At 44.4% G+C, this 17,926-nt stretch overlaps 1 protein-coding gene across 3 annotated transcripts in view; it reads left to right on the top strand.

Annotated features, from left to right (window-relative positions):
* The first annotated feature begins 9 nt into the window (after nt 1–9).
* The window catches only part of RABEPK (Rab9 effector protein with kelch motifs), a 27,123-nt gene continuing 9,206 nt past the window's right edge, over nt 10–17,926 (top strand). The window contains exons 1-4 of one of the 3 annotated variants that reach the window (XM_015061461.3): nt 10–176; nt 7,736–7,794; nt 10,209–10,366; nt 14,519–14,671. In XM_015061461.3, the coding sequence (XP_014916947.1) occupies nt 7,742–7,794; nt 10,209–10,366; nt 14,519–14,671 (364 nt within the window). In that variant the 5' untranslated portion in view covers nt 10–176; nt 7,736–7,741. Of the gene's footprint in view, nt 177–5,418; nt 5,512–7,735; nt 7,795–10,208; nt 10,367–14,518; nt 14,672–17,926 lie in introns of those variants that run through there. The other 2 variants (XM_015061452.3, XM_027035109.2) reach the window with 2 other exon arrangements.

Raw genomic sequence — 17,926 nt, 5'->3', positions numbered from 1 at the left:
TAGTAGTGGCCCGCTACTTCACTTTTACTCCCCTTCCCTTCCTTTAGACTTTCACTTCTATCGGCCCAGAGAGGCTTCTCCGATGCAAAAAGACAAAGTAGGTGACTCTAGCCATTCCTTGGTTTCTCGGTTCGACCCTTTTAAGCATTCTGTCACCAAAACATCTTAAAAATTGGGTAAGCCTCGCCATAATAACCTGTTTGTACTTATCCAAGTCCTCGTGAAAACCTCGTCTAAGCCTGTCAGGGACATCAGGCTACCAATCTTGCAGCCTTGGAGAAAAGGAAACAGTGATTAAGCGTTTCTGATGCTAAATGATATATAAATGCTGTTTTTCCGTTTAATTCTCATAACAGTTGATAGGAAACCAAGGTTCAGAGAGGTTAAGTAACTTGCCCCCAAACACACAGGAACTAGGCATAGGAGCCGAGGTTGGAACATAGGTCTAACTGGTTTAAGTATGCTTCAGTGTGAGTCTGATGATGGCAGGGAGTCTTCTGTTCTACTCCCAGTGCAAAAAACAGAACCTGGCACTTAGTATAACCAACAATTGTTCATTTAACAGCTATTGGTTGAACACCAACTGTATGCCAGGTACTGTTGTAGGCACTTAGGATATTGAGCAAGCAAAATAGACAAAGATCTCTATCCTCTGTCTGTAAGTACATTCCAGAAGAGGAGACAGAACATAAACAACATAATAACTACAGCATTTTAGAAAGTGATAAGTGCCGGGGTGGGGGAGCAGTATAGGGAGATGGAGTGATGTATTTCTAAGAACCACCAGAGGTAGGGGAGTTAGCCAGTCAGACACTTGAGGGCAATTATAGGGAAGAGGTTGGCACAGAGAACTTAAGGTGGAAGCATATCTAGATGGAATTTTGGAAATGGGAAGATTAGTGTGGTTGGAGCAAGAGGAGAGGAGATGAGAGAAAAGAACGGTTTTACTTTTAATCTAATAGGGAGTTACTGCAGGGTTTCGAGCAGAGGAGCAACATATATAACTCATTTTAAAAGGATCACTCTCTGGGGTGCCTGGGTGGCTCAGTTGGTTGAGCGTCTGACTTCGGCTCAGATAATAATCTCGCTGGGTTTGTGAGTTCCAGCCCCGCGTCAGGCTCTGTGCTAACAGCTCAGAGCCTGGAGCCTCCTTCAGATTCTGTGTCTCCTCTCTCTGCCCCTTCCATGCTCATGCTCTGTCTCTCTCTGTCTCTCAATAATAAATAAACGTTAAAAAAATTTTTTTAACAAAAAATAAAAGTATCACTCTGGTTGCTGTATGAGATTGTAGTAGGTAGTTGTTGCAGTTGAGAGACCACTTAGGAGACTTATAAAATCCAAAACTAGCAGGTGCTCAATATTTGTTGTTCGAGTGACCCAGGACTGGATCTTCTTGCGCTGAAGTGTATTTGGGGGACATTTGACTAAACTTTAATGAGATCTCCGAGTGAAGTTCTTTCCAACTATTCTGTAATTGTGAAATTGTTTCAAAGTAAAATTATTTTTTTTAAGATTTTCTTTTTAAGTAATCTCTACACCCGATGTGGGACTCACACCCACAACTCCGAGATCAAGAGGCACATGCTGTAGTGACAGCTCAGTAGTGACTGAGCCACCTGGGCACCCCTAAAATTAATTTTTAGTTTGTTGCAGAGTGCCCGGGTGGCTCATTTGGTTAAGCATCTGACTCTTGGTTTCGGCTGGGTCATGACCTCACAGTTCTTGAGTTTGAGCTCTGCATCTGGCTCTGCGCTGACAATGCAGAGTCTGCTTGGGATTCTTTCTTTCTTCCTCTCTTTCTCTGCCCCTCCTTAAAAAAATTTTTAAGTGTGTTACAGAATGAATGATGCCCACAAGCATACATTTCTTCATTTATTCACTAAATAGTTATATAGCACTTATAATGTGAATGAGACAGATATGATCCTTCCCCTCATGGAGACAGAGGAGACAAATGATATACATATAAATAAGCAAATACCTAATTGCAGTGTGTGATTAGTGCTAAAAAGGGAAAGGAGGGGTACTGTAAGTAAGAAAAATGGAGTGGAAGAAGCCTACTTTAGGTTGGCGGTATATTTTTCTTTTAAGTTTACTTACTTAAACTTGGGGAGGCGCAGAGAGAGAAGGGGAGACAGAGAACCCCAGGCAGGCTCCGCACTGTCAGTGTAGGGCCGACATGGGGATGGATGAGGCGGGGAGGGGACGGCAGGGCTTGAACTCACAAACCGTGAGATCATGACCTGAGCCAAAATCAAGTCAGATGCTTAACCGGCTGGTCCACCCAGGCACCCTAGGTTGGCAATATAGTAGAGGTAAAGTGTGCAGACTCCAGCACCAGATGGTCAAGTTCAAGTCTAGGCTCTATTACTTGTACCATGATTTTGGCAAGGTTATTTATCCTTTTGGTGCCTCAGTTTTCTTGGCTTCTCTATGGAGATAATAACTGCCATCATATCGTATGGAGATGATAAGCATAATACTTACTGTATAGACTTGTACTGAGGGTTAACAGAGTTAATATATAGAAAGGGCTTAAAATGATAACATGTACAGAGTGAGTGCAATGTGTTAGCTCTTAGTATTAGGTGAGCAGGAAAGGCCTTTCTGAAGAGGTAACATTTGAGATTTTAGGAAAAAAAAAACAACATAAGGATGGCATGCTCAGAATTTCTTGGAGAAAAAATTCCAAATGAGGAAAAGATGCTATTATATTTGAGGTTTTAAAATTATGATTACAGTCCTCTTTAGAAAGATGGCAATTCACTTTTTTGGCTCTGAACCTCAGTAACTGGGAATTAATCCTACTCAAGATACTTTCTCAGAACTGGGAAGGAGGGCAAGTAGGGGGATGGACATGACTGTTCTTTACAAACTATAATGTGCTTGAAAGGAAGGTGTCATCAGCATCATTGTTTCCCTCTCTGATACGTCAGTGAATAGGTAGGTAATGAAAGCAGATGGTATCCCCTTGCAGCGAAAGCAGGTGGCAGTTCCCACATTACCAAACCATCTGGCAAACTCCCTCCTGCAGCCCCACCTCATTCAGTGAACCTCACTCTTGACATCCACAGCAGAGAGAGATGAGGGAAGCATTCTTCAGTGTTTGGTGAGCTCTTAGAAGAGGTAATAGACACATCGGTCATTTACTTTGAAAACTGTACAGAACATGCTGACTGCCATGTGTTCTTTTTTTCTTTTTTTTTAAAGTAGACTCCTCCCCCAATGTGTGGTTCAAACTCAGGACCCTGAGGTCAAGAGTCACATACTCTACTGACTGAGCCAGCCAGGCGCCCCCTGGAATGTGTTCTTAGTGTTCCTTGGCAAAGCAGTAAATCCAGGCTCCTGTTTCTGCCATTTATGTAGGCTAGTTATTTTGTAAGTTCTCTGGGCCTCAATTTCCATTTTTTAAAGTTTTGTTTAATGTTTATTTAATTTTGACAGAGAGAGAGACAGAGACAGAGACAGAGTGCAAGTGGGGAAGGGGCAGAGAGAGAGGGAGACACAGAATCCGAAGCAGGCTTCGGGCTCTGAGCTGTCAGCACAGAGCCTGACGCAGGACTCGAACCTGAGCCAAAGTTGGTCACTTAACTGACTAAGCCCCTCAATTTCCAGGTGCCCCTCAATTTCCATTTTAAAAATAGATCTCAAAATTTCCTTCCAGCAATTTCTGAAATGTGACTTCTAGTGTAAAGCATAGGTCTCACAATGAAAGTTGGTTGCCGTTTTGCCCACAGACCTCTTCCAATTTTTCTTATTTATGTGCAACTCCAGTTTGGAATCTTGAAATGGAGCTAGCCAAAAGACACAGGGCCCATCAGAGCATTCCACAGCTCTGAGCAGAAATCTCCATCAAGATGTACATGGACATATGGCAGAGCCAACTTAGCCTTGGTTTTCTTTCCTGAAGGAGAGCAGAATGACTGAATGTGGCAGACAGCAGTGGAGATTTTTCCATTAATAATGGGAACTCATAAAGACTCCAGGCGTTTGAAATAAGATATTTGAGCAGTGAGGAGAGCTGCAGACCTCGAATTCCATTTTGTCAATAAATTCCCGTTATAGGGTAGCCTGAGTGGTTCAGTCGGTTAAGTGGTAGACTTTGGTTCAGGTCATGATCTCATGATTCATGAGTTCAAGCCCTGCATCGGGCTCTCTGCTGTCAGCACAGAGCCCACCTCAGATCCTCTGTCCTCCTCTCTCTGTACCTCCCTGCTATGCTCTACCTCCCTCTCTCTCAAAAATAAACATTAAAAAAAATTTTAATGTGAATAAATTCCTGTTATAATTTCAAGAATTGGTATTCAAGGTATTATGATCCTATTCAAGAGATGAGGAAAGTAGGGCTCAGGAAGAATCATGAACTTGTTAAATGTCAGGGTTAGATGGTTAGTGCTGGAGCCTGGATTTGAACCCAAGCATGGCTGTCTGGTTCCCACTAGGCACTATACTTCAGGAGCTCCTGAGATCTCCTTCCTTAGCTTTTTCCTGTTTCCTATGACACAACAACTGGCCTCAGCCCTCCTAAGTGATTGTGGGATTCTCTGGAACATATACATAGGTGAGTCAGCTCTGCATTTTCAGGAAAGCTGCAGAGAACCTATGCTCATGGAGATCAGAGGTAATGCAGATGAGCAGTCTAGCTCAGGACTAGTGTCTAGAGTTTATTTATAGGAATAGCATTATACTTTGCAGAGGACCAGCTCTATGCCAGCCGCTGTGAACTGAGCGTTTTATATTCATTAGCTCATTTATTCCCCGCCATAACCTGGTGACAGAAATCTTACCAGCTCTATTTTACAGATGGGTGACACTGAGGCCCAGAGAAAAGTAACTTCCCCCCAAATGCTCTCGTCGATGAACATTTTATTCCTTGCACTTTTTGCAAATGTACCTAATTATTTTTCTTTTTAATCTCGCTCTCTAGTTAGACTGTAAACTCCAGGAGGCCAGGGGCCACGTTTGGTTCAACATAGTGCCTGCCATAGTTACAAACGCAAATTATGGAATGAGTCAGCTGCTTAAGACACCAAAGCTTGAACTAACCTAAGACCAAGCAGGGACATTTCACACCTAGGAAAGGGTCTTTGAAACCATTTCAAAAACCATTTATAACATCCGCTGGAACTGAAAACACCCTAGCTCCTTCAGGGGAGCCCAGCTGCCGAAGGAATTTGGGTCCTCTAAGCCGATGCCCAACCCCCTGCACTTCGCTTGTTAAGTCGTTTCCAAGGAGCCCTGGCTTATTTACTCCGCCGGGGAGGAAAGGCCCCAGGGACGGCCGGCCAGTTTGGCTCCCGAGACACGCACAGCCAGACCGACATTCCTGGCGGGTAGGAGCCCTCCCGGTCCCCTTCCAAAGGGCGCGCCCTGGGGACCGGGCCAATGACGCGGGGAGACGGCGAGCGGTTGGCAGTCCCGCTCTTCCGGGCCTGGGGGAGGGGCGAAGGCACAACCCCCGCCCATGTTAGGGGCGGAGCCACAGTCCGGGACCTTCCTAAGCTGCCGCAGGTAATGCGGTTCGGGTCTGGGGGTGTCCGGGCCGTGGGTTTGACGCGATCCTGGGCGGGAGCCGCCGCATCCTTTAGGGGAGTGGGCCCGGGCCGGGTGAAGAGCCCTGGGGAGGGCGTGCTCGGGTTCCGGCCCGGCCTCTTTGACGGAAAGAAACCAGCCTGTTCTCTCCCGACACTGTGTCCTCTGTCGCTGCCACGCGGGGATGGAACTGGGGGATGGGACTGGCAGAGGTAGCTGCAATGAAGTCTCCGCTCATACGAAGTTTACCCACTGGGCTTTGGGGACCGCGGTCAGTGGCTTAGGCCAAAAGTTGGATTTATTCGTTCATCTCCCAGAAATCTCATCTATGTTCTTTCTTCATTCACTCATTCCTCAATTCTACTCTAAGCCGGGGCCCATTGGTAGGTTCTTTGAATGAATCTGAGAGGCCCAGCTCTGTTGGAATTTACTCTAGAATCTAATCTAGGGACTTTTAAATGGATAATCACATTCAGAGTGATCCCTGCAATGATGGTGACTTCATTGATAACCTTCAGAGGGAGAAGGACGTAACTTGAGGATGTAAATGGAAAACAACAAATCAGGGAAGGTTATACTGAGGGAGGGACTTTTGAACTGGGCTTTGGAGGTTGGGAGTTTCCTAGTTGACCAGAAGGGAAGGGACATTTCAGGTACCAGAAGTAACACGCAGATGCGAGATATGAAAGGGCCTGACATGTTAGAAACAACAAATATAGCAACAGTAGCTCACTATAGCAGTGGAGGTGAGTCCCTGGGGAAAAGGTTGAGTCCAGAAGGCTTTGAATGCCATGCTGAGGCATGGATTTATCCCAGAGATCAGTATTCCTCAACCTTTTAAGGTATTTTATCTTTTGGGGTGCCTGGCTGGCTCAGTCAGGAGAACATGTGAGTCTTGATCTTAGGGTTGTGAGTTCGAGCCCCGTGTTGGGTGCAGACATGACTAAAAGAAATTTTTTTTAATGTTTTTATTTTATTTTTGAGAGCGAGAGAGAGAGAGAGAGAGACAGAGCGTGAGTGGGGGAGCAGAGAGACACAGAATGTGAAGCAGGCTCCAGGCTCCGAGCTGTCAGCACAGAGCCTCATGATCTGAGTTTCGAACCCACAAACTGTGAGATCATGACCTGAGCCTAAGTCAGACACTCAACTGACTGAGCCACCCAGGCACCTCTAAAATAAATTAATAAAGCTTAAAATATATATATATATATATATATATATATATATATAAAATATTTTATCTTTTGATGAGTATAAACATCTTATGACCCTTGCAAATATTTTTTTTTAAATTTTTTTTTCAACATTTATTTATTTTTGGGACAGAGAGAGACAGAGCATGAACGGGGGAGGGGCAGAGAGAGAGGGAGACACAGAATCGGAAACAGGCTTCAGGCTCTGAGCCATCAGCCCAGAGCCCGACGCGGGGCTCGAACTCACGGACCGCGAGATCGTGACCTGGCTGAAGTCGGACGCTTAACCGACTGCGCCACCCAGGCGCCCCTGTTTTTTTAATGTTTATTTATTTTGAGAGAGAGTGCTAGAGCATGGGGGGGGAGGGGCAGAGATAGAGGGAGAGAGAGAGAATCCCAAGCAGGCTCTGTGCTGTCAGTGCAAAGCCTGACATGGGGCTTGATCCCCCCAACTGTGAGATCATGACCCCAGCCAAAATCAAGAGTCAGGCGCTTAACTCACTGAGCCACCCAGGCGCCCCACCCCTGAAAATATTTTGACATATGTCCCTTCTCCATGAAAATCACAGACACACAGAAAATTTTAGCCAAAAAACCTCTGTAATTGGGGGCCCCTGGGTAGCTTAGTCAGTTAGGCATCTGACTTCGGCTCAGGTCATAATCTCACAGTTTGTGAGTTGGAGTCCCACGTCGTGCTCTTTGCTGATAGCTCAGAGCCTGGAGCCTGTTTCGGATTCTGTGTCTCCCTCTCTCTCTGCCCCTCCCCTGCTCACCCTCTGTCTCTCTTTCTCAAAAATAAATAAAACATAATAAAGAAAAGCCCTGTAATTGTGTCAATAAAGTTGTGTTATATTTGCCTCCCAAATTTAAGTTTATATCAAAAGGTTGGTAATGCTTATTCAGATGAACCAAGCCCTAGAAATCGGCACATCAAAAGGAAAGGTTTTAAAGAAGGAAGTGACCTGATTTGTCCTGTGTGTCTAAAAAGTGCCTTTTTTTCTTATGCATAGGACACCATGAAGCTGCTGCCAGTCTTGGGGCCTGGAGACAAGCCCAGGAAAGCAACATGGTCTGTAAGGAAGGATTCAGACAGAGAAAAACAAGAGTTTTTGTTTCATTTATAAGTAGTTTACTAACATATTTGATCATCTCTGTGAAAGGGTAGAGACGAAGCTGTCTGTAGTTGCTGGTAATTAGACTCAAACTGTCTGAAAAGGTCTTCAGAGGAAAGATAGTGGGGCAATAATTATCACAGAGCAGATGTTGATTTTATTAAAATCCATTTACTAGGAAGAATAAGGCACTGACCATCTGGCATCCACAGCTCCAACACTGTGTCTTCCCTCAAGCTGTGACTCATTTTTAAGATTCTCAGGGAATTGGATTTGGATTAAACTGGCCTTACTGCTTCTTGGTTGCTTGCTCAACCAACGCTTTATTCAACTAACAATGGCCTGACGGGCAGCTGCTGTGTAGGTGCTGAGGGTGCAAAGGTGAATAGTCTCCCAGTAGTGGGGGTTACGGACTAAGCAGGTGATGGCGGTGAGTGTGATCAGTACTGAAGGAGGGCTCACAGAAGGCTGTAGAGAGGAGACAATGCTTCTGCAGGACCTTGGAGAGGAGGGTCTCCAGTTTGGCTTCTCCATGTCCCCTCCTGCTCTCTAACCAACGTAAATCTGCTCCTGGCATTCCCTGGTTTAAAACCCTTTTGTGCCTCTTTGATCTTAAGATAAAAAACAGAGTCCTTAAAATGGCCCACCTGTCCCTGCCTGTCTTTTCCAACCTCTGGTACCCTTACTCATCCTTTGTTCTCTTTCTCTTCCTTAACATGCCTTGCACTGCGCACTCAGGTACTGTATGTGCTGATCTCTACCTGGGTCACTCTTTCCCTCCATCTTTTCATTCCTCTCTTTGTCCACCTAACTTCTCATACTTCAGAGCTCAGTTCAAATGGTGCTTCTTCAGGAAGCCTTCTCTGACCCCCTCCCTCTCACACCTCTCCTTACAGGCTGAGGTCCCCTTAGGATATGTTCTCATAGTATATATCCCTATATATATCCTGTACTCCTTTATAGCACAATTAAAATAAAATGGGTATTTGTGAAATTACCTGTTTAATGTTTCTCTTCCCGACTAGTCTGTGAGGGCTCTGAAGGCAGGGACTTTTTGTCGTATTCACCACGTATCTGGGTGGCTGTGTGCTCTTGGGTAAGTTATTTAACCTTTCTAAGTCTCGGGTTCTCAGTTGTAAAAATCAGATGGTGATAATAGTACCGTCCTCAAAGGGGTTTTGTACAGATTAAGGGAAACCAGGATTGTAACGAAGTTCACAGCCTACACGGTACATTGTTAGTAATCATCAGGTGATCATAGGGCATGTGAATCTGGTTATCAGAAGAGGGATCTGGAAAAGAAATTGAGACTGGAAATCGTTGATGAGTATGTAGATGGGTGGTAAATTGAGGCCATCGGTGCAGATGAACTTGACAGGGTAAGTGTACACAGACTGAGAAGAGAATCCAAGGGTATTAAGGGTTAGGAGAAAGCTGGTAGGAAAGGAGTCAGAGCAAGAAAACAGAAAAGAGCAGCCAGAGCAGTGGGTAGAGAACCAAAAGGAAGGGATGTGGGGAAGCCAGGTGAGGAGAAAGGTACAAGAACGAGGAAAGGGTCAGGAGTACCAGATGCCTGAGAGGTCTAATGAGCCAGTGCCTGAAAAATAGCTACCGAATCTTCTTTTCCAACCGGCAAGTTTGAATTCTGTTTTTTGGTTGGCATTCGGAGTGACTTTAGAGAACGGGATGAATGGATCCTGTATTTGATTTTTTCAGAGTCCTAGCTCTGGCTTCTGAGTCAAGCTTTCTGAGTAATCCGGAAAAGCTCTTAAAATCTATACATTTTGGAGAATATTCCTTGACAGAGCATCATGGGTTAGCGGCAGGATCGTTGGGGCTGTAGGTCCCTACGGGAGTGGCCATAAAGCTCCAGCCACCATTTACTGAGTCCTTCCCTGCACTGTTACAAGACTTCATCTTACCTTCACAGCAAAGAACTATTGCCAACCTCACTGTCCAAATGAGGAAACTAAGGTTCAGAAAGGTTAAATGACTTCTAAAAGGTCGCACATCTCAAAAGCACCTGAGCTGGGAATTCACAAACCATGCTCACAGGTACCATCTCGTGCTGGGACACACCACGGAACTTTTCTGGGTGTCACTTTCCCTGTCTGCCAAATGGGGACAATTACTAGTCCAGTGCAACCCCATTAGGTTAATGTGAGCTACAAGTGGTGACAAAATTGAAAAGTCAAAGGTTATGTGTAGGGACAATTATCAATGAGGGAAATACTGCTTTGGTGGATACAACTTAAGGTGGGTGTGTGTATAAGACTCTTCATTCTGGTGAGAATTTCATGAGGAGTGGAAAGAACACACGGCCCCGTTTATTCTCTGCTCAGGTCTCCTGAATACATCCTTCCTTTGGCAGGTACACTTTGACCCCCCCTGGAGACAGCCCCTGTGCTCGGGTTGGCCACAGCTGTTCATATTTACCCCCAGTTGGTGATGCCACGAGAGGGAAGGTCTTCATTGTTGGGGGAGCAGATCCAAGCAGGAGCTTCTCAGATGTGCACACCATGGATCTGGGTAAGACCAGCAGCTGCGGAGCCCATGCCCTGTGGCCAGAGAGCAGGGCTTGTGCTACCGGCTATGACCAGACCATTCGTAAGAACACTGGTTGAGACCAGAGAGCAGGGTTTTCCTCTAAGAAAATGAACGTCACTGAGAGGCCCCTAACGTCTCAGCAGACGTCCACCAACCAATACCTCATTTTGGGGGGTGAAAGAGTCTCTATAGAGCCCTGGACATCCAACCATTGCTTCATCAGATATTTTTCTGGGAGATATTGATGGCTCCACCTCCTCTTCCATCCACATAATTCATTAATCACCAAGCCCTAAACGTCTCTATCTTCATCCACATCTGTCCATTTCCACTACTACTACTGCAGTCCAAGCATTTTTACTTCTCTCTTTTTTTGTTTTAAGGCCTGTCTATTTTTTTAAAGAGTTTTTTTAATGTTGATTTATTTATTTTGAAAGAGAGCGAGCAAGCCAGGGAGAAGGGCCCAGAGAGAGAGGAGAGAAAATCCCAACAAGCTCCACATTGACAGTGCAGAGCCCTTTGCAGGGCTCAATCTCAAGGACCATGAGACCATGACTTGAACTGAAACCAAGAGTCAGACACTTAACTGACTGAGCCACCCAGGTGTCTCTGAAGTTGTTTGTTTATTTTTTTTTAACTTTTATTTATTATTAAGAGACAGAGAGAGACAGAGCATGAGCATGGGAGGGGCAGAGAAAGGAGGAGACACAGAATCTGAAGCAGGCTCCAGGCTCTGAGCTGTCAGCACCGAGCCTGACGCAGGGCTCGAACTCACAAACCGCAAGATCATGACCTAAGCCGAAATCAGATGCTAAACCAACTGAGCCACCCAGGAGCCCCTAAAGTTTGTTTGTTTGTTTGTTTGTTTGTTTGTTTGTTTGTTTTGAGGGGGGGCGGGGACAGAGAGAGAGGGAGAGAGGGAGAAAATCCCAAGCAGGCTCTGCACTGCCAGCACAGAGCCCAGTGAGGGGCTTGAACCCACGAACAGTGAGATCATGACCTGAGCCAAAATCAAGAGTTAGACACTTAACCGACTGAGCCACCCAGGTACCCCTAAACATTATTACTCTTCAACTGGACATAACAACAGCCTCTTTTCTGGTCTCCCTGCTTCCAAGTTTACCCCGTAAATGCACCATACGTGCGTTTTCCATACCTGGACCGTATTGTCTAAAATACAAATCTGACCATGTCATTCCTACATTTCAAGCCTTTCCCAGCTCCTTTCTTGGCTCTCCCAAACCCATATTTGCTACCCTGAGTATCTTTCAGTTCCTTGAACATGTCTTAAATTCTGGCCTCCAAGCCTTTGCACCTATAGTTCCCTCTGCTTGGAAGGCTCTTCCCTTTGCTTATCACCTGGCTACTATTCCTCTTTCAGATCCCACATTAACTGCCACTTCCATCAGAAAGCTTTCCCTGATACTTCTGGGCTAGTTTAGGCAGTACCACTGGAAAGGAGAAATCCTGTTTTCCTTCTCTACTCCTATCACTCCTCCCAGCACTAGTCTCAATACTTTGTTTCTGGCCACCAAACGTCTGGGAGTCTCTCCCCATACCAAACAATTCTGCAACACTCGCTGGGTGTCCTACAACTCGATTCAGTTCTGACAAGATCCAGTTGGACTTAGCATCACATTCTCACAGGTTAAGGGCTCGGTCCCATAGAACTGTCCTGCCCCTGTCCCACTGCAGACACTGACCCCAAGTCCAGCCTGTTGCCTATGCTTCTGACCTACCAGCTATAAATTGGAGAGTCCCATGATCCCTACTGTTCCACTAATTTGCTAGAGTGGCTTACAGAACTTAGGAAAATAGCTTACATATTAGATTACTGCTTTATTATAAAAGGATATAATTCAGGAACAGCCAGATAGAAGAGATGCATAGGGCAAGGTATGGGGAGAAGGGCACAGAGCATCCTTACTCTGAGGGTGCACAATCCTCCCGGTACCTCCTCGTGGTTACCGACCTGGACGCTCACCAAATACCTGGTTTTTTCTGGAGGCTTCCTTATGCAGGCATGATTGATTAAATTACTGGCCATTGGTGATTGATTCAGCCTTTCCCAGCGGTGGATGCGGGAGGCTAGGTGAAAGTTCCAACCCTCTAATCATATGGTTGGTTCCCCTGGCAACCAGCCCCCATCCTTAGGGCATTCCAGAAGTCACCTCATAAACATAAATCCAGGTGTGGTTGACAGGGGCTTTTTATAAAAGACACCCTTTTCAATCTTATCACTTGGGAAATTCCAAGGGTTTTAAGAGCTCTGTGCCTGGAACTGATAGAGATCACATATATATTTCTTCCTTCCTCCCTCCCTCCCTTTCTTTCTTTCTTTCTTTCTTTCTTTCTTTCTTTCTTTCTTTCTCTTTTCTTCCTTTCTTTCTTTTTTATATTTTTTATTTATTTTGAGAGAGAGACGGGGAGAGGGAGAATCCCAAGCAGGCTCTGTGCTGACAACAGATGCGGGGCTCGATCTCACAAACCATGAGATCATGACCTGAGCTGGAATCAGGAGTCAGATGTTTAACCGACTGAGCTACCCAGGTGCCCCAAGATCACATATATATTTCTTAATATAAATCACAATGTCACAACCACCCTCTATATTTCCATAGTATCCTGTACTTCCCCATCCTTATTCCACTTCACAGCTCTTACCACGTGTGATTATTTCTTATCTGTCTTCCCCACAGGAGTATAAGCTCTTTGGAAACAAGGAACATGGTTATATTACTCATCACTGTACCCCCAGCCACTACCATAGCACGTGGCACAGAGTAGGTGCTTTCTAAGTATTTGGATAGATGGATGATTAATGGAAAACAAACGGATGGTGACCACCATGTGCTCTACACGATGGCAGACCCCCATACGTGTTTTGTTAGGCCCATGCAAAGTCGCTATTATTGATTTAATCTAAGTTGTTTACCAACCAAATGTACAAGGGTCTACATATAAAAATTGAGATGGTTTGGCTTCTCTTGATGATTTTGGAAGATCTGACATCAGTAGGCCTGTATGTCTACATGGCAACAGATTTTTGGCACTGAGCTGCCCCGCCTATCAAATGGGGTTCTCATCCCCCAACTTGCCACGTTCCCTCCTATGTAGGCACTTGAATTTCTACACCCTGCACTAGGAATTCAAAGGCAATTAAAATTTCTTCCAGCCCTCAAGAAACTCGCTGTGTAGTCCACTTATATTTTTGGTGTGACCTATTATTACTAGCTTTGTGACTCTGGTTAACCTGTGTAAACCATTTGGGCTTCAGTGTCCTATAAAATGGGGCTACTGTCTTACTTCCCTGAGCAGTTGTGAGCTTGTTTTAGCCAGAAATCATTTAGCTGCAGGTAACAGAAACTCTCTTAAACCAGCAAAAAAAGGGAAGAATCTAAACATAGGAGATAAAGCCTAGACTCAGGAGAGAGTAGAAGCAGGAATTGGAAAACTGTCAGAGATCATCTACCTCCTCCCTCATCTCTGAGGCGATCTTTTTTTTTTTTTTTTTTTTGTAGTTATTTGGTATTTCTTTTCTTTTTTTTAAATTTTAACTTGTTTTATTTTTTTAAATTTACATCCAAATTAGCATATAGTGCAACAATGATTTCAGGAGTAGATTCCTTAGTGCCCCTTACCCGTTTCGCCCATCCCCCCTCCCACAACCCCAAGGTCTTCTTTATGTAGATGTTTCTTTCTTTCTCTTCTCCATACTTTGGCTTTAGCTGCTTCTCCATACATGCAAGAAGAAATCCAGAAATCTGTTTGAATTCCAGATTCTCTGGAGGGAAGATCTGATTGACCCATTTGGGGTCAAGTAACTACCTTTGACCCAATGAGCTGAAGCTAGAAAGTCAAGGTGTAGTACAAACAGATCTTCTGGGATCTCTACCTCTCTGGTTGGGAGAATGGGGACAGTTTCCATAGAGGAGGGTTTATAGACTAGGCAGACAGCTCCCGAAATTCTATTATAGAACTTTTTGGAATTTGACCATATTCCCTGCCAGTGATCTGATGGTTGTGGTGGTTATGCTTTCGACTTTTTCTCCTCACTACTCTCCCCCAAGTTTGTCAACTGACATAAACTACAGTGGCAGTTCCAGTGCAGGAACTGAGTGAAATGTTTTCTAGGAACACACCGGTGGGATTTAGCCACCTCGGAGGGCCTCTTGCCCCGGTACGAGCATGCCAGCTTTGTTCCCTCTTGTGCTCCTCATACCATCTGGGTGTTTGGAGGTGCTGACCAGTCAGGAAATCGAAATTGCCTACAAGTTCTAAATCCTGGTAAGTAGCCAAAGGTTCTTTTATTTACCTAAAGAAAGAAATCCAACTCCAATTCCTATAGCAAAACTCATTTGGATTGTACTGAATAATCTGTTTAACTTGCTGGCCTCATAGAAAACAGGAATTTTAACTTCTGGCAAAATCTGAAAATAACAGAATTGCATTTCCCCCACCCCCTCATCTCGTAACACTTGCAATTATCAATTTGTTAAAAGCCAAAACTGGAAGAAACTTCAGAGAACAGTTATGCCAAGTGGGCGACCCAGGTCCAGGGGAAGTGACTTTCCTAAAGTCCTAAGAGAGTCAGTGACTAAGCTAGCCTAGAACCTATCAGCTAGATCAGGGGGTCTTAACTGGGGGCAATTGTGTCCCTCAGGGGACATTTGGCTATGTCTGGACACATTTTTGGTGATCAAACATGGAGCATGGGCAGTTGCTACTCGCATCTAGTGGGCAGAGGCCAGAGGTGCTGCTGTCCCCCCTGTAATGCCCAGGACAGCCCCCCAGAATAGCGAATTATCTAGTATCTAGCCAATAGTGCCAAAGTTAAGAAACCCTGACCTAGATCCTCCTATTATGTTTCTTTTAGCCAAACAGTGCAAAGTTCCTACCCAGTCTCACTGGCAGTTTTCTCACTGACAAAGCAGTTTGGGAACATCTCTTCTAAGAGATTGTTGCTGAACCACCCATGGGAGGTGGACTTGTCTTTTGTTAAAAATTATAATTAAAATTTTGTTGTTGTTTTCTCTTTATAAATATAATAAGGGGCGCCTGGGTGGCTTAGTCGGTTGAGTATCCGACCCTTGATTTTGGCTCAGGTCATGATCTCACGGTCGTGGGGTTGACCCTGCACATCAGGTTCTGTGCTGAGTGTAGGGCCTGCTTAAGATTTTCTCTCTCTCTCCCCACCTCTACCCCTCTCCCTCTCTAGCACAGGCTCTCTCTCTCTCAAAAAATAAATACATATATAAATAAATATAAGTAAGTAAATAAATAAATAAAATTCATTTTAAAATATTTGAAAAGTGGGGGCAGCTGGGTGGCTCAGTCAGTTGAGCGTCTGACTTCAGCTCAGGTCATGATCTCGCGGTCCATGAATTCGAGCCCCGCGTCGGGCTCTGTGCTGACAGCTCAGAGCCTGGAGCCTGTTTCGGACTCTGTGTCTCCCTCTCTCTCTGCTCCTCCCCCGCTCATGCTCCATCTCTCTCTCTCTCTCTCTCTCTCTCTCTCTCTCTCTGTCAAAAATAAATAAACATTAAAAAAAATTTAAAAATAAACATTGAAAACAAATTAAAAAAATTTTTGGAAAGTGTAAATAAGTGGACAAAAGGCATCCACAATCCTATGACATTAAGGCTACTGAGAACATCTCTGTGTACTTCCTTTCTTTTATTTCTCTGCATTTTTGTAAGCCTGAGTTCATACTATTTCACCAGCACACTGTTGTACCTTTTTCCTTTTAAAATTCATAACTACTGCAGAAATTATTTCCTGCTGACATTGCTGTAACATCACCTATAATGGCGGCATGATACTCCATTTTGTGACAATACCATCATTTGGTTGTCAGATTTACACCATTATAAATAACAAAGCAGTGAACATCTTTGCTCAGAAGTCATTGACAATTATTTGCTTAGAATTCATGCCTAGGAATAAAAAGACTATATAAAACATTGAGCCTGACAGCCTTTCCTCTGCTGTTCTGCCTCCCATTCCATTGTGGTATATTCAGTAAACTTCTATCTCCTTTGTTGTGCTAAAACAAAACAAAACAAAACACTGTGAACTTTAAGACTTTTGATACATGCTACCCAATTGCTCTCCAGAATTTTCCAACTGCTTCTCTCTCCACCTGTGTTTAATAGTGCATTTTCACTCCTGGCTGACTTTGAATTTATCTTTTTTAAAAAAATATTTTATTCTTAAGTAATCTCTATGCCCAAGGTGGGGCTTGAACTCACAACCCCGAGATCAAGAGTTGCATGCCCCACTGACTGAGCCAGCCAGCCACCCTTGAATTTATCTTTTTTTTTTTTTTTTTTTTGAGAGAGAGAGAGAGACAGTGAACAGGGGAGAGGAAGGGGAGGGAGGAGAGAGAATCCCAAGCAGGCTCCATATCCAGCATGGAGCCCGACGTGGGGCTCTATCTCACAACCATAAGATCATGACCTGAGCTGAAGCCAAGAGTCAGATGATTAACTGACTGAGCCACCCAGGTGCCCCTGAATTTATCATTTTTAAACACTGCTAATTGGATAGCCCAAAAAGCTTATATGCATTTTGTTAACAATTAGCAACCTGGACATTTTTCACATGCCAGTCAACTCTTGCCCAGTGGTCTATCACTAAGATGCTTGTTTGCAGACAGTTGGTCTTCTGTCATTTGGGGATAGTAATAGTTTCTACCTGGTTAAGTTTGGCAAGGATTCAAATAAACTCAGTATCTGGCACATAGTTAATGCTCAATAATTGTGGTGGTGGTGGTTGATGTAACTGTCGCTTGGCAGATGGAAATCACTTCTGGATCCCTGGGCTTCTGACTTTCAACGATGGCATCCATTTGAATAAAATACAGAGAATTTGGAAAGCGTCTGTCAGAGGAATTGATTTTCTACCAGATCCGTTTTCTCTCCTAGATAGTATAATTTGACACCATGCCCAAGATATAGGAAAAATGTGAGTGAACCATTAGCTGTTTTGTTACTAAGGCTGGTCCGCCAAATGGCTTAGGAGTCCTTTGTGATTATTTGTGCCAGCGTTTGACTTGGCAGCAACACAGTCCCAGGATCTTCTGGTCCTGGAGGTTGAGCATCCACTAACCCCCCACCCCCAAGATCCAAAAGCTCTCCAAGGTCTGTAGCTATAGAGATAATGACATTTTGCTTTAGATATAGGCTGAGACTTGTTTCATCTCAAGGTTCATGTTTGAGTCCAATACATATTCCAGATGCTTCCTGTGGTACTCTGTGTACTGAATGAAGACCTTTACAAAAGGCACAGAATTTCCTAGACGAGAAATAATCCCTGGTGTGTTGCAGTGCATGAATGTGGGAGTCTTGACAGAACTGAGTTCAAACCTCTGCTCTGCTACTCACAAGCACTGTGACCTGGGGGAAAGAACTTGAATGTTCCGAGCTTCAGTTCCCTCATCTGCAAAATGAGGATACTTTCCAGCCACCTGCTAGAGTTGAGTGGGTAATGACAAGACAGAAGGTTAAGGGCAATGATTCTGCACAAGGAAGATACTCAATG

This window comes from Acinonyx jubatus, chromosome D4 (genome assembly GCF_027475565.1).
Source record: "Acinonyx jubatus isolate Ajub_Pintada_27869175 chromosome D4, VMU_Ajub_asm_v1.0, whole genome shotgun sequence".
NCBI lineage: Eukaryota > Metazoa > Chordata > Mammalia > Carnivora > Felidae > Acinonyx > Acinonyx jubatus.
The sequence above is the reverse complement of the archived record's forward strand: the minus strand, read 5'-3'. Positions and strand labels throughout refer to the sequence as shown.